The sequence below is a fragment of the Electrona antarctica genome, assembly GCF_951216825.1.
Source record: "Electrona antarctica genome assembly, chromosome: 21".
Lineage (NCBI taxonomy): Eukaryota > Metazoa > Chordata > Actinopteri > Myctophiformes > Myctophidae > Electrona > Electrona antarctica.
In genome coordinates, this window is record NC_136802.1 from 22,823,040 (window position 1) to 22,839,560 (window position 16,521).

At 42.2% G+C, this 16,521-nt stretch overlaps 3 protein-coding genes across 4 annotated transcripts; 2 read left to right on the forward strand and 1 right to left on the reverse strand.

Annotated features, from left to right (window-relative positions):
* The first annotated feature begins 120 nt into the window (after positions 1-120).
* ttc5 (tetratricopeptide repeat domain 5) lies at positions 121-7,419 on the forward strand. 2 transcript variants are annotated; one of them, XM_079490845.1, is made up of 10 exons: positions 121-280; positions 421-524; positions 1,083-1,215; positions 1,338-1,549; positions 2,793-2,943; positions 3,065-3,156; positions 3,280-3,483; positions 4,338-4,552; positions 5,047-5,191; positions 6,229-7,419. In XM_079490845.1, exons 2-10 carry the CDS (start codon positions 462-464, stop codon positions 6,346-6,348), a joined length of 1,335 nt encoding a protein of 444 aa, XP_079346971.1. In that variant the 5' UTR covers positions 121-280; positions 421-461; the 3' UTR covers positions 6,349-7,419. The 2 variants fall into 2 exon arrangements, with proteins under 2 accessions (XP_079346971.1, XP_079346970.1); XM_079490844.1 differs by having other exon boundaries at positions 121-276.
* Positions 6,618-9,261, forward strand: LOC306914285 (DNA-directed RNA polymerase III subunit RPC3-like; the record flags this gene model as incomplete). The annotated part of the gene is made up of 2 exons (XM_079491282.1): positions 6,618-6,629; positions 7,825-9,261. 2 exons carry the CDS (start codon positions 6,618-6,620, stop codon positions 9,259-9,261), a joined length of 1,449 nt encoding a protein of 482 aa, XP_079347408.1.
* A 1,203-nt stretch (positions 9,262-10,464) lies between these two features.
* On the reverse strand, positions 10,465-14,288 carry ccnb1ip1 (cyclin B1 interacting protein 1; the record flags this gene model as incomplete). Its single annotated transcript, XM_079490852.1, has 4 exons — positions 10,465-10,738; positions 12,029-12,188; positions 13,626-13,772; positions 13,986-14,288. The coding sequence occupies 4 exons, from the start codon at positions 14,286-14,288 to the stop codon at positions 10,572-10,574; spliced, it is 777 nt and encodes a 258-aa protein (XP_079346978.1). The 3' UTR covers positions 10,465-10,571.
* Positions 14,289-16,521: the final 2,233 nt, after the last annotated feature.

A 16,521-nucleotide genomic window follows, 5' to 3' on the forward strand; every position in this document is an offset into this window, starting at 1 on the left:
AGCGTTCCGGGCTAAAAGCAGTAGTTCTCTGAGAAACCACGAATATCAATACACGGTGATCACATAATATTATCACTATTATGGACTTCATATTTATGCACAAATATACAGAGACATTTCAGGAAAGGCATCTCTCGGGGGAAATAATCATTAGGGGAAGTTGGGAACCACTGTTCAAGACGGGGACGCATTTTACTGAAGTATTTTACTTCCAACTTCCGTTTCCAAGGCATCACTTCATCTATCAGCACTCTCCAAATTTGTGCTAACGTTAGTGTAGGTAATAATTTCGCAACAGTTCAGTTGTGTTGATATTTGTATTTTTATTTGCAAGAAATGGTTGAAATGGTATAGCCAGGAAACACACTAGATCGAGACGGCTTGCTCTCGTGACCAAGTTAAATTTGTTGTTCATTCCAGCTGGTGTTGTTGCTCTTTATCAACGCTTGAACACTCGAAAGATGGCGGAGGTGGAAAAGACAGAGGAGCCAGAAAAAGACAAAGATGAATTACAAATTCTGAAGGTAATATTAATTACACAAGCAGTGAACTTATATGACCGCATTATCTCTTATGCATCGCCACTTGGATGGCTTGCTAGATGCTAGTCATGTCCAGACAGAGTGATCAGTGATGGTTGCTATAACAACAACAATGCCTGTCAAATACCTGTCACATTAGTCGACCATGCTTTTGCCGTTATGCTGACACACAGATGTTGTGTAACTAATTAATGTGGATCTGGTTCAACATAGTTATCTGTATGGGAGGCTTTTATGATCCATGCTTTGCTTAGTTCCAGTTGGCTTGTTGTTATGCATTGTTGAGTCATCTCGATGTCAATTTGCCTTGATGCATCATTCATGTGAACAACATCCACCTCAGTTCAGCTAGAGTCACTTATTTTTATGGGAACGTGCTGCACAGCAGAGGTTAAGATAGAATGGTTAATGTTTTTACTTGTGTTTGGTGACAATAAATTCATTTAATTGATGAACCTAGACCTGCCTTTGACCTTCTTATGAATCTCTCGGTTGCTCACAGTATACCATCATCTACCCTTCTCTTTCCTCCTGTTTTAGGAGCTTGTGGATGAGCTGTATACTTTTAGAGATAATTATTTTGAGACTCACAGTGTTGAGGATGCTGGGAAGAAAAAGACTGATGTTGCAGAGGAGATGGAGAAGACACGAAAGAAGCTAGAAGAGGGTGAAGGTGGGAAATGAAGAGAAATAAATGTGTTTTCAGAAACTGATCAGTGATCATGCCATCTTGCCAAATCTTGCCTTGCATTTTTCTGATGGCATCCATTTTGTGATTTGTCCTCTTTCCTCCAGAGTCCTTTAAAAACAAAGCAGAGTTCCTGCTCCAAAAGGGGAGGTGTTTAAACATATCTCCAGACTTTAGTGCCATCGCAGAGGAGTGCCTTTCTAAGGCAGTGAAACTGGAGCCCGGCTTGGTGGAAGGCTGGAACACCCTGGGAGAACAGTACTGGAAAAGAGGAGACCTAATCGCTGCCAAAAACTGCTTTACAGGAGCCCTGCAAAAGGTAATGCAAAGTTGGATTTATACTTGCATACGACACATGCCGTCGTCACAACCATGTGGTCCTTAAAGAGACTCCCTCTAACTAAGGGTGATGAGTGATGGTTCAGTTGAGTCGCGTGCGTACAAAACAAGATGACACCAGACCGTATCAGACAGCAAGCTCTGAAGTTCATACACAGTACACGCATAGAGAATATATACAGTATTGGACACATGATGTGACCAACAGATATGAGAGAAGGACAAGAAGAAAATGAATCGGAATTGAACATGCATATGCACATATCATTGTGCACAGATGTCAGTTCATCTGATAAAGTAGTTGATGGTCATAGTATCAATGCTTATGCAGATGAGAGTGATTCACCAGTCACCAGTCACCACATGAATGAACTGGCGGATGAAGGTCATAAATCATAATACTTGTCCAATCCTTTGTCCGCTTACCCTGCCCGTGCCCTGAAGTAGGGTCTCGTACATAATGGTCTATTTCTGGTGGCTTTAGTGGCACTGCACTAGACCTGTACGTGCCCGTCGGCCACTGGCCTACTTGAGAACGATGCAACTTAAGTTGGGAACCTAATAATACCCGTCATAGGCTTGTCATAGGCTCATAGCACCATCTTAACCATCTGTCTGTGTCCCTTTTGTGCCCATACTGTATGGAGATCTCTGTATCTGCCTGTGCCTGAAGAGTGCAAACTGACTGAAAAGTGGACTCGTAAAGTAATCAATTGGCAAGTGTGGGATTGCCATGGCAATCAATTGGCAGAGGCTGGAAATTGCACAGGTGAGGGGACTTGGGCTCATTAGGTCCACTGGCAGAGCCTGACCAGAGCCTTTTGTGGTGTTTCTGGACACCGGTGTATGCCACCGACGCACTGCACTCCCTGTGGGGGTGTGGAACGTGTGTGTCAAATTTGAAGTCGGTGGGGCAAACGGTTCTCGAGTTACGTGCATTACAACCGTACACACACAAGCGCGCACACACAGACGTGGCGCCTTTATAGTTGGAGACACTGTCCCATAAATAATCCCTGTGACATTCATTGTGTTTGTCAAATTGTGGATTATTTAAGTGTCTATTAAGCGTAAAGCCCTGTGCTGTCTCTGTGATCAAATTTGATGTAGCTCAATTTCATGGTCTTATTGTCTCTTCTTGTCTTTCTCTGCTGATATAACACATATGGTCTAATCTTTCGCCCGGCGGTCTTTGTCAATCTCTCTGTCTCCCTGTTCTGCAGAGTAAGAACAAGGTGTCCCTTCGCAGCCTGTCTATGTTGCTGAGGCAGCTTCCAGCAGGGGACAGTAATGAACAGGCAAAGCGTGTGATGGAAAGCGTGGACATGGCCCGGCAGGCCGTTCAGCTAGATGTAATGGATGGGAACTCCTGGTGTGAGTAGACAAGAGGGGTAGGGGGGGGGTTGAAGAGGGGGATTCCATATTGACACTGGAATTCAGAAATTTGTATAAGATGATGTTTTGTCATTACAACTGTTTTGTCTTTTTGTTACAGACATCCTGGGGAATGCCTACTTGTCACTATTTTTTTCCAGTGGACAGAATTCACAGATGTCCCATCAAGCCCTAAACGCCTATGCACAGTCTGTGAGTACACATACAGTTACACACCATCAAAGAAATGTGAAGATATTTAACTCATAGACTAATGTTCTCTAATTGGAAGTCAGATTAAAAAAAAGTTAAAAACTTTACACTTTGCCTTCTTAGGAGAAAGTGGACAAGAGCGCCAAGTTTTTCTCAGACCTACATTTCAACCGAGCCAATCTGTTCCAATATGAAGAGATGTTTGGGTCAGCGCTGGGTGGGTACAGCCGGGCTGCCGCCCTCGATCCTGCCTGGGACGAGCCTCCAGAAAGAGAAAAGCAACTGCTCGAGTATCTGATGAAAGTCACAGAACTCATAGGGAACAAGGTATGACAGGAGGACAGGCTCATGTTAATAGTGTCAGATAAGGCCATGATTTAAATTTTAACAAATGCCAGTAAAATCAGTAAAATTTAAAAAATATATCTTTATAAATACCATGGAGGCACCAACCTATTTGGGTCCATACATATTGGGATATTTATACTGCTATGTGTCACAAATATTATGCAAAGCTCGGTCCTCGGGATAGCCAATTGACAAAATTCACATGGCGGCCATGTTGCACTCTTAAGTCATACTTAAAGTCCCACCCAGGGTGGAATTTCCTCACAACCCGCAAATATGACGTGAGAGCAAGATGGCCGCTGTATGAATATAGTCAATCAGGGAATTTTATTGGCTTAGTGGTACAAGTGTGACGTGATGCTCCGCCTGTCCATGAAGCAACAGTTCAGTCAGTGACGCCAATGTATACAATCTCCCGAATACACTGAGAAGTTATAACACATTATTCCATTCTTGGAAACCATCTCACCGTCTCAATTGACAATCGGCTCTGCACATCGTCATATGAAACACATGCCAAGTTTGAGTCTGAAGTCTCATAATTTTGTGTGACAGACACATTGGCGATCCTTCTCCCAGATGTCTAGCGCATTGAAAAAGAGAGACCCTTTTTTTGGCTGATGATACTGACAATAAGCAGGGATCAAAATCACACTTTTTGTAAATAAATGAAGTTAGAAAGTAGATTCTGACATTTAAAAAAGTGAGTCCTGGTTACTACCTCCTGTTCCTCACTCACAGAGCGTCCATATTCATTCCCAGGTAGCTGTACAACCCAAAGTCCTGGCAAAGTTCAACATCGATTTAATGTTTTCATCCATCCGTTTCTCCAGGGGAAGGTGAAAGCTCGCCGGTTACGAACGATGCTCGCAAACCTCAACACGTCAGCCCTGGGGCCCTGCTCCTCTCCTCAGTTCCGGAGCCCTACAGGTCGCGTGGGGAGCCTGGAGCCACAGACCCTGTCCCCTCTTACACCGGGCCACAACGCCGGAGTAGCCACCCTAGGCAAGGTGGTGTTCAGTCTGGTCCCTGAGGGACGCATGGCATTGTGAGTTAAACTCATTTAAAAGTTAAATTATCTATTCTTATGATTTATTTTTAATTATATATATGTTTGCAAGTGCAAATGTGTGTGTTTGTATGTGGATGAGTAATAGAGTCCAAAGGGAAGTACGCACATCTCTAAAAAGAAATCTACAGGTGCTGAACAAAAAATGATACGTACAGGGAAAATGAAGACTGTTCTGTAGCTCCCAGAGTAGTTTATTTATTAGAAGCAGAAGGACTGTGTGGATGAGTACAATTGGGTTATGTATGTTGTGTTATGTAATATGAGAAAACCGTCAAACGTTGGGGGGGGGGGGGGGGGGGGTTAATTCTTAGTTTGATTGTCATTATTGCTAGCATTTGCTTCAATCTTTGTAAAGGATGGTTGAGAAAGTGTTTTCTCAAGCAAAGGCGCTGTTGTAAACGTGATCTTGTGCAAATGTCTATCAACTAATAATTGTGTGCTAAAAGTGATATTTCTCTTTCTGATTCCAGTACATTTGGCATGGTGGACAGTGAGGAGAAGTGCATAGTGGTGATGGTATACAACACAGCTGACAGCTGGGGTGTAGTAATAGGAGACACCGTAGTCATTCCTGAACCCCAGGTCAAACGACACAGTGTAACACATAATGATAAGGTCAGTGAGTATAACATACCTCTTATTCATTATGCAAGGGATAATGAATGGCTAGGTGGTCATTGTTGATAAATAAGTCAGAGGGTGATTAAAACACTTCTTTATTGAAAACTACGGTGGTCTGTGCAATTGATAGTTTTTTCTTCTATACACTACAGCACCTGTTAATTTCAAAGTATGTTCTAGTTTTCACCACTTAATGTCTATACAGACAATTTGATGATCCATAGCCCACCTCCACACAGGCACACTAAGCTAATGTAAACTGCAGTTAAATGCCAATACAGAATATGTGTTTCCCCTAATATAAGGTCGCATTCACACCAGAATGTTATACTGCGACTACAACGAATCCTGCAGCGTATTGTCGGAAAGTGCGCTTCATTTGGCAGGCTCATTCGAACTCCAATGCGGATTAAACAACCGCATTCTACTTTGCCAAAGAACAGAGGTTTCGCTTCGATTCACTGCAGGTGTGAATGCAATCCGAATCAAATAAAGGAAATGAAGCAAGATCTATATACTGTAAACTGTATAGCTAACATCGGCATATGCATAATAATTTGATATGGTGATCGGATCATCAATGGGACTCTGGGAGTGCAGATTGTAAACTTTGGATCATTTTGCGCTCTCGCCTGTGTTGTGCCTCGGCCTTGTGCCCAAAAGCACACACAACGTTCAGATACTCTGCTTCTGTTACCCTCACTTTATGTCCTAAGTCCCAACTATTACTGGAAGTATATTCTTTTAACACTTTCACTGTGTAGTTTATGAATTGAACACATTGATAACGTTCCCTGCTGTTTCTTTGGTGCGGTTTACACAGCCAGTGTGAAGACAAATGCAGCAAATTAAATATACAAGAATGATGCAACTTCTCCACCCATTCGCATCGAGTACTGAAGTAGAGGTGTGAATGCGACCTTAAGTTATGTTCAAAGAAAAACACATTTCTGAGACTTCTAATGTAGTTTTTGGATCAAGAAACTGGATACACTCCTGAGTCCTGACATTTCTTTCCCTTTTGTCCTCAGTCTTTTGATTTTAGGAGTATACGAGTGGATTCCCCTCTGCTCCTCATAGTCAATGGCAAGAGACAGAACGTCCAGAGCCAGATTGCCGTTTCAGTCAGCTATAAACCCCACAGAGAATAAGTGGAGTGAAGAACGGAGGGAATAGAGGTGTATGAAAGTGAGAAGCATGAAGAAACCAATCTGTTTGTGCCTGTTTCTTGTGTTGGAGTTTGTAAATAGACTTTGAGTTGTTTAGAAAACTGTATATATTTTAAATACGTTTCCCTTTTTGTATTTAGTTGTCCTGCGAGGGAGATTTCTTTCTTTTTTTATGAACAACCTGTCTGGTTTGTCAGACTGAGTCAAATATTATGAAAAAACTAAAATGGATTTGTATGGATTTGTTAGACATGCTTAGACAAGTATACTGTACATTTTACAGGACAAGTTACAGTACCCTGATAGTGATACTATATTAACTGGCCAAAGTTCTAAGACACATTCCATCTTCCATCATTCCAACATCCGCAAAGAATTTAAACGTTTGGTTTGTTGTTAAATATAGCACAGCAAAATGTAGAACCGTATTTCTTGACATGTTTTTTAGTAATTCCACGACCTTGGTCAGAAGCATACTTAAATACAAAGCCCCACCTCTCTTGCATTTAATAAATAATATACAGTATAAAATAGAGGAAGGTGATCTCTAATATTTTATAAAAATTATGCCCAAACCATACAGCCTCAAATCTAACAAACTACATACTGTATATTCGAATATAGAAGAACATTTAACTAGTGAAGACCACACAGATTTGAGTTGTATTTATTGACAATTGATTTGATGAGCAAGCACAGCTCAAAACATCGGATTCCACTGGAAGTGTCCTATGTCCTATTTTGCAGGGCAAAAAAAGAAAAATCACAAATGTGTCTGTACTGTAACTAACAATTTTGTTGTCAAAATAACACATTTAAACCACTTTTCATTGTTTCACACACCACACCACCATTCTCAATGTTCCTTATATTTGAGCTTCATAGCACTAAAGTTTGTTTTGCTTTTTGACTATCCGATTCTGCCCTACTGAACAAATTCATCACGAGAGATGGGCATATCCCACCTCCACACGGCCACTCTAAACTAAGCTGCCGTTCCTAGAAAAGCTATGTACTTAAGACATGAATAATAAATAGTTCTGGATCAAGAAATTGTTAGTGCCTATTCTCTGACTATTGACTCAGTTATCTCCTTCTCCGTCTTTTGATTTTAAGTGGATATGGAGTTTTGTGAATAGATGTTATGTGTGGTGTTAAATTGTGTGGATTAGACCTTTTTTCTTTTGTGTATATATCTTTATAGAAGTTGGTCTGTCCCATATATGCATATGACTTTTGAGCATATATGGGCATATACTGTATGTGTACATAAAAGTGTCTCTGGACAACCAGATAGTCCTTGTCCCTTTCATGCCCATACTGTATATGGAGATCTCTGAAGTCATCAGTATATATGCCCATATATCCATATTGTGCCCATATGGAGTTGACTGATTTGTTTGGCCTGATGCCATGACGACACATTAAGGTTAAACAACACTCCATATTGGCGTGTAGCTGCATTGGGAACTCCTTATATGGTTATGGCTGAGTCATAGTGACATAGCGGTTTGTAGATTCAGCACGGGCTGCAAGGGTCCAGTGAAGTACCAGGCTGTAGGTGAGCGCATCCTCCGAATACCGCACTACCCCCGCTACATCTACACAGCCAAGACCCTGTACGGCGACACAGCGAAGCGGATCATAGAGGAGCTGCTGCTGAGAGGCCATATGACCATGAGCAGCACCGTGAAGACGGTGGCAAACCACCTCTCGCTCAACATGGAGGAGGGGAAGAGTTCTTTCTCCAAGCTGGTGGATACATATTTTCTGCAGTGCTGCCCTCCGGTGTCGGCCAGCACTCCAGCCACCACTGGTGCTCCAGAGAGTGCCCCAGAGAGCTTCCCCGACTATTACAAGGTGCCCACCGTTGGGCTGATCAGTCGGGGTAAACGCCGGCGGTCCAGCGATGACGGAGATGAGCAGAGGAACAGGAAGAAGGCCAGGGTGGAGACCGAGACTCATGGAGATGAGGGAATCTACTGGCAGGTGAACTTTGAGCGCTTCCATCTTCACTTCAGAGATCAGGCTATCATCAGCGCTGTGGCCAGCAAGTTGGACCAGACAAGTAGTGAGATCGTCAGAACCATGTTAACAATGAGCACGGTCACCACCCCGCCCACCGCCATCTGTACACAGAATCTCTCAACTAATCAGATCTTCCGTTCCCTGCCGTCAAACTGCAGCATCAGCAGACCCATCCTGGACGAGTACCTCTCACTGCTGGTGGACGACCCAATGGAGTTTGTGGGGAAGTCGGGTGACAGTGGAGGAGGAATGTACGTCATCAACCTTCACAGAGCACTGGCCAACCTGGCCAGAGCAACACTGGAGTCAGTTGTACAGGAGAGGTTTGGTTCCAGATCTGCGCAAATATTCCGTCTTTTGCTACAGAAACGTCACCTGGAGCAGAAGCAGGTGGAAGACATTGTGATGATTGCGGCGAAGGAGGCCAAAGACATGTTGTACACGCTGCTGGCTGAAGACCTTGTCCAACTGCAGGAGATTCCCAAGACTCCAGAACACAACCCCTCTCGAACCTTCTACCTGTACACTGTTAACCAGCTGTCTACTGCCAGGATTCTGCTGCAACACTGTTACAAGACGATGGCCAGTCTCATAGATCGACGCCTGTTTGAAACCGAAGAGAACAAGCGTCTGCTGGAGAAGTCTCAGCGAAACGAGGCCATCCTGGCATCTCTGCAGGCCATTGGGGCGGGCGATGAACAGCTGCAGCAGGTGAAGGAAATGATCACGCAACTGGAACAACATCTGGAAGCTCTGAGACATCTGAGACATCACATTAATAAGTTGGATTCAACAGAAAACCAGGTAGCTGAAACCATTTTCCTACTGGAGTCCTACATCAACTCTACAACTACTGCTGCACACTGAGAGACAACAATAACTCCACAGCAACAGCCGTGCGCTGATCGACAACACAACACACGAAAAACATAGTCTACAACTCCCAGCCCGTCAGACTCTCCACCAGGCCGAAGGCATGGGGAGAGAGTATGTTTTGTACTCTGTCCTTATGTGTGTGTGCGTCCGTCCGTCCGGAACGTTTTCCAGAACGGCCTGTTATAGCGCCACCAGGAGGCCGACTTTTGTAAAACACATTTTTTTATATTACTCCTCCAGATTCTGTCAAAAAATCGTTACACAGTATCTCTATAGTCATGTGTTCAAGACGGATCTGTCCGTTTTGAACAAAAAGCCTCAAATCATGAACACAGCGTGCTTTATCTAATTTAGGCGTGTTTTTTTATTGGGTCATTATTTTGTGTAGCCTGTGCATTGTCCTGTAAAAGAAGAAAATAAGTTATATTGTAAATGCTACCACTACTGGTGCAGTGGCAAAGCTCTGCCAATCAAGCCTATGGGTTTTTTTTTAATTCCGGACAATTGCTTGTCTGATCAAATTCCCAGTCGCCATCCCTGAGTCATTGGTGACACACATGCCAAGTTTGAAGTTGATCAGTCATACGGTGCCCAAGTTAAGCCCGGGACAGACAGACACAGACACAGACCCATTTCTGTAATTTATAGGAGTTCTGAAAATGTGGAGGAAGTTTCTAGTTGTACGTACCGTGTTGACTGTACTTGTAATTTGTAATATTAGTCTATAAATGTACATTCAGAGATTCAAAACCAGCTGTGCTGGTGCAGTGCTGACATTAGGCATTTCTACAGTTAACCCTCTCCCAACCCTTAACACACCCCTCACCAACCTTAATCCGGTCGTTTCAACGCACCCCTCACCAACCTTATGTCTAACCAATGACTAGTCTAAACTAAGTATGCACCCCATTAAGAATACAACATATGTATTGTTTATGAGAATGCCAATTAGTTTTTCTTCCACCATTTAAGATGAACTGTTGCGCTTTCATTAAGGTGATTTGGTGTTTGGTTTGTTACTACAGTACTACAGTAAAATGTAGTACCGTATTTGCTTGAAATGTTTTTGAGTAATAGTATGACTTAAAGGAAAGAAAATAACCGGACCTCTTTTATCCATCCTTTATGGAATTAGAATATTCACAATTAATTGCAAAACATTTTTATTTCCACTTACATAAAATGTATGCACAATCTAGACCATTTCAACACTACAAACAAAAACAGCTGTTGCATATAATGAACTAATATTGCGTGATTTTCCCTATCAAAGCCTAGTAGCCAATGAATCTCGGGCTCACTCAGTGCTTCTTCAGGAAGGGATGTCCTCTGTGTCTGGGAGGGGAACTGAACTGGAAGAAGGTCTTGTTTGCATCTGGGTCCAGGCAAGAAAATCGTTTGCTCTCACCTTGGGGGCCTATGGACAGGAACTGGGGGCTTGCCTGGGGAGACGCCTGCTGGACAAACCCTGGGAGAGACATGGGAGTTAGAAATATGTCTGTCAACCAGTGTTGCCAACTCTCGTGAGAGAAATAAGACAACCCACCTCCAAAAACAAGCCAACTGTTGCGAGAGAAATACACCAAATCTTTCCTCGAAAAACAAGCCCAACTAGATAAAGTGCCCAGCGGGGCACAGGTCTCCACCAGGGCAGGTCAGGTTGTGGCACTATAATAGGCCAATGTGAAAAGGGTGGCATTTCTTTTTATGCAATTGGATGATTTGAGGCATGTTGTTCCAAAAATGTGTGCAAAAATCCACCTGTTGGTGGCGCTATAACAGGCCAATGTGAAAAGGGTGGGATATATTCCTCAGCCTTGTAGGAAAGTCCGTGAAAGATTTCACGTAAATTGCATGCTGCGTTAATGATTTGAGGCTTTTTTGTCGGACAGATCCGTCTTGAACACATGACTATAGAGATACTTACTGTGTAACGATTTGCGGTATTTTTGGACAGAATCAGGAGGAGTAATATAAAAAAAAATGTTTTACAAAACTCTGACTCCTGGTGGCGCTATAACAGGCCGTTCTGGAAAATTTGGGGCACACTGTGTGCAAAATTTGGCATCGACCGGATTAATGGTGCCAGAGATTAGCTGGTAACAGACAGACGGACGCACGCACGCACGCACACATACACACCACACACGGACGGAGTGCAAAAGATACTCTCTCCCCATGCCTTCGGCCTGGTGGAGACAATAATATGGCCATATAATAATAAAAAGATTTGATGCATTTATCATTCTAATTTCTAAACACATGTATATCTATAATAATGAATGTTTTGGTCATTTATTATACTATTGCACACATACTTTAGCCATGGTTTAAGTAGACACCATACCGATTCTGTCACTCAATGGGTACTCCCAGACAGTCGAGTCATGAAGATGCAGCTAAGAGCTTCCAATTGACGATATGCACACAGCTGCCATCTTGCCAGCAAGGTGCTAACTAGGTGCAACTTCCCATAGACAGCCCATTCATCCAAACAGAAAAGTCCTATCTAATTGTATTAAATAACGTCAAACTCACCAACATTGCAGCTGTACGGAAAGCTTAAATGATCCTCTTTCTATCTGCAATGTGTTTGTTTAATAAAATTCCACCATTACCGAGTAATATTTTTCTGTGAAATCATAACTAGTCTGTTCTGTCAACGGAAAGACCTGACCAATGTTCAATATAAGTTAACTCAATGTAGTCTCATACTATACAACAGTAGACTTCAGGCTAAAGCACCCTGCCTGCTCACCAGGTGGTGGTGGAGGTGGTGGTGGCTCTCTTTCCCCCACCCCAACCATGCTGCGTAGTCTCAGAGAGTCATAGAGCCCCTGGAGTTTCTGATACTGTCTGTTTCTCTCCATCAGTCTCTCCGACACCTCGCTGTACTTCCTCTTGTACTCCTCCATCATCTGAGTAGTTATGGTGAGACACAAGTAGCCAGAGCAAGAAGAAATGCATTTGTCAAATGGCAACAGAGGAGAATGGTGTAACGTGTCTACCTGAATCTTTAACTTGTACTTGGCTGCACAGTGCACAATTGTCACTCAACAAAAATCGTAAAAAATACTACATTGTGCCACAGTAGAAATTAGAAGTAGAAATTGGTCCCAACACTACACAATTTCAATTCTTAAAAAGCAAAGCACTTCATAGAATATAAATATAATACATGTAATCATGTCAAAGTACTACAATTGACCCTTTTCCATTTACATACTTATTTTAAACGAGCACAAAATGCAGATCTTTTGCAGATGGTACATTATATTAGTAATGGGGGGGGGGGGGGGGGTTAACCAGGCTAACATTATATTGCTGCCATCTCTGTTATGTTAGATTAGGCCAATTATTAATATCTTATGCCCCTTTACACAGCCTGTTCAAGGTGGGAATGTTTCCCCCAAATGCCACCTTGCTGTTGTGTATAAAAGGTAAGCCAAGGGCACAGAATGGAGGGGAATTGTTGTGCCTTGCAACAATTAAGCAAAATCAGTGGTTATCATACACACAGCAAGCCCCAGGGCTCCTTGAGGGTGTTCCAGTTGTCCAGCAAAATTAGTTAATATAGCATAACAATCAACTTAACCTCCTTAACCCTATATACATTGGATATTTTAATATAGCCAATCTACAAGCTCAGGCAGGTCCATGGCCAAATACATATGATATGAAAATGTTTGAGAACCACCGCCCTAAATAATTAGGCCATGTCTAAATAAATAAAGATACATAAATATTTTAGAGTTGTTTTTCTGTTAAAAATATCTGTAGGCTACTGTATGTATAAATTCTACTGACAGCTGTCATCTCAAGTTGTGTGTGCGCTGCGTATATGTGAAAGAGGGAGGGAGATTGAGAGATCGAGCAAGCGAGAGTTAAATTATGTTATAAAGTGTTCTGTGTAAGGTATAGTTGTAAATGTATAGGATCTACCAACAGCTGTCAAACAGCACAGTGTAACAGTAGATGCTGACACTGTTGTGCACGTTTCTGATTTCAGAATGCTAGAATGCCTTGTAAAAGCACACAAGGGGTGGATTTGTTTGGTTGTGTAAAAAGCCAAGCCGGCATAATGACTAAATGACAGCTCTATGTTATGGTTTATGGCACCACTGCATCTCTGTATAAAAGTGGCTTTTGATGTTACCTGTCAGTAACAATAGGATCTCTACAATACTGTGTGAGTGATAAAGGAATTGTGTTAATTCACTTAGCACAATTCCTTTATCATGCATGGTATTGTAGAGATCCCATTTTAAGGGATTTTGAGAGGTTGTTTTATTTCACTTCAAATGTTTAAAATAAACCCCCTTGGGATTTACAGATCCCGAGAACGATTTGTCTACCTTCTTCAATGAAGCGACTTCCCCCCTAATGGCATTGAGCTCCAGTTCTCTGGTCTGGTTCTGCTGGGTCAAGACCTTCTGCATTTGCTTCACCTGAGTTTCGGCCCGTGAGAGACTGTACTCTTGATACATACGCTCCTGGTGAACCTGTGGAACATGGAAGGAAAAGGGTATGAGTGAACACCTCACTGAAAGACCAGCATAAGTAACGTTACACCAGAGCTACCAAAACGCCCTGTAAAGGATGAATTCTTATTTTGTTGTTGAACTTAATGTGATTTCTGATTAATCTCTTTCAAATTGAAAACATTACTTGCAGAATTAGTACAGCAAATTACACAACAGAAATGCAAATTGGACCTGATAGCTCCAGAAGGCCAGAGCCCGGGCACTTATATCCAGAACTATTTCTGGCCGCAGACCTGCCAGCACCATTGCCTTGTACTCTTCAGAGGGTGACAACTCTGTCCTGACAATGTCAAATTTCCCAGAGAGGGCAGAGGAACATGCAGGGCAGATGGCAGGGGACCGGCTGAGCTCGCCGGATCCGTGCTGGTCGCAGAAGACATGGGAGCACGCTGTCACCCAGGCAAAGCCATACAACTTGGCCCGGCACTTGGGGAAGTTGCAGAGTAGTGTGTCATCGCAGAGAGACATGGCCATATCTGCACAAAGAATTTCAGTAAATAACTGCCCTGATAAATGCCACGGCAAAAAAAATACTTATTGGAATTGTTAAAATACATATCATTGGTCTTCATGCTCATTATAAGATAGCGCCATTTATCTCTACTCGCTCTATGTCTCAGAGGACGGCTGTGGACAGTTCAGAAACCATCAGTAACAGGTTTGGTCATTTCAGACAAGAATGACGCAAGAAATTATGCAAGTCAAGAACAATTGCTTCTATTTTTGCATGCTAACTTTCCATGATGAGAAAGGCTGTAGTTTCTATTAGCTTAGAATCCCAATAACATTGTTGGCAGGTTTCTGGCCTGTCCATAGCCTGCCAATGATGCAGATAGATTGAAGATGGAAACTGCATATGGGTTAGGTTAAGTGTACCTTTTCCATTGTGTGTAGATAGGATACACGTGTAATTTCACTTGAAACAGACATTTATTTTGTTTTTGACTTTTGTTTTGTCTTACTTTGCAGGGAACAAATGTGCTTATGACTATATGTATATTGAAGTAATAAATGCCTTATAGCCTATAGTCAAAACAGCAAACTGTGAAAACAAGCCTGGGCTTTTGTGTTATCCTTTTAGAATACTATTGTAGCCTACTGTACTGTACTATTTGCAAAACTGTTAATAAAGTAGATTATTCATTTAATCAACCAACCAACCAAAAAACATAATTATTTCTTTGTTTCAAAAACCAAAAGTTCTATGAATTATTACCCTATGAATAATAATGTGATCAAATCAAACTATGGCATTAAAACTAGTTTCGTTTCATAGTATGTTGATGTTGATAAAAGCTTAAACGCTACGTTTTGCTGCCCTCATTTGGATAACGTTAGCACTGCAGCTAACGTCAGCGTCACACGCAAATTTGGTCATTACATTGGGATAATAACTTACCTTTCATCATGAGAGGAAGTTATCAGATATGTTTGTATAAATACTTACATACTACTGCTTGCTTAGTACTTGACCAGTTGCTGGCTGCTGCTAGCAGTGCTGCTAACACGTTCTTTATATAGCTCAATGTATAGGACGCGGCGCGGACAGATTTGAGTAAACGCGAGTGCGTTTTTTTATCACATTAGTTCATTAATAACAGGAGCTGTACGATGGAATATAATGAAACTATTAAAGTTAACAAAGGGGACATGTTCTAAAACTTCCTGGAATTCGACTCTGTTTTAACACCATTTACCATAGCATTATGTCCAGGTGTCGTTCTCTAATAAGGTTGAATTGAGTTAGAGATTTCGCCCTCAGGGTATGGCCATTATTCCCTTCAAATCAAATAAGGGCTCCTGTTTTCTCATACGGGCTTTGAGTGGACATATAATGTGAGACACCTACTTAAATATGGTCTTTCCCTCCCCTTTGCCTCCCTCCCTCTCGCCCTTTTATCCATTTATCCACGTGGTACAGGAGTAAAGGCTGGGGGTGAAAGAGGGGCATTGTGCTGTGCAGCAGTGGATCCGGGGGTTCATATTGAGAGAGGGGAGATGCTCACTCAACTGTGTCCAGCACGCCATTGTCGCAGATTCCCATCTATTCTCTGCCTTTTAAATAGAGCTCCATGCAGTGGAAGGTTGGGGGGGGGGGGGGGGGGGGGGGGTAGTAGAATACATGAAATACATGCATGCATGCATGCATGTGGAATGACTGTGTGCCCTCACTCACCACAGTCTCTGGATAATTAGCACTATATAAATCAAAGCATTCAAATACTCTCAGTGGAGTTGTGAAGGCTACTGTTGGCTAATGTTCACTGGCACAGGCCTGCAGGTGGTTATTAAGCTACAGGTCTAGCCTAATAAATCGATGGACTTCAACTCACACACACACACACACACACACACACATATATATATATATATATATATATATATATATATATATATATATATATATATATACACATATATATACACACACACACACACACACACACACACCCACACACACACACACACACCCCCCTAACACCTGTTAGGTAAGTAAGTATAGGATCAAGTTAAGTGGAACCTAAAAACATATGGGTTTGACAATACTGTCACATTTTAGGCTATTGGAAGTTTATGGTTCCAGAGTGGTAGTGTGAAGCTAAAGAAATAAGCGGAGGAGAGAGAACCCGAGAGCCTGTGTGTTACACGCCATTGAAATGCAAATATCATTGAAGAACAAGGAGTGGTTGTGTGTGTGTGTGTGTGT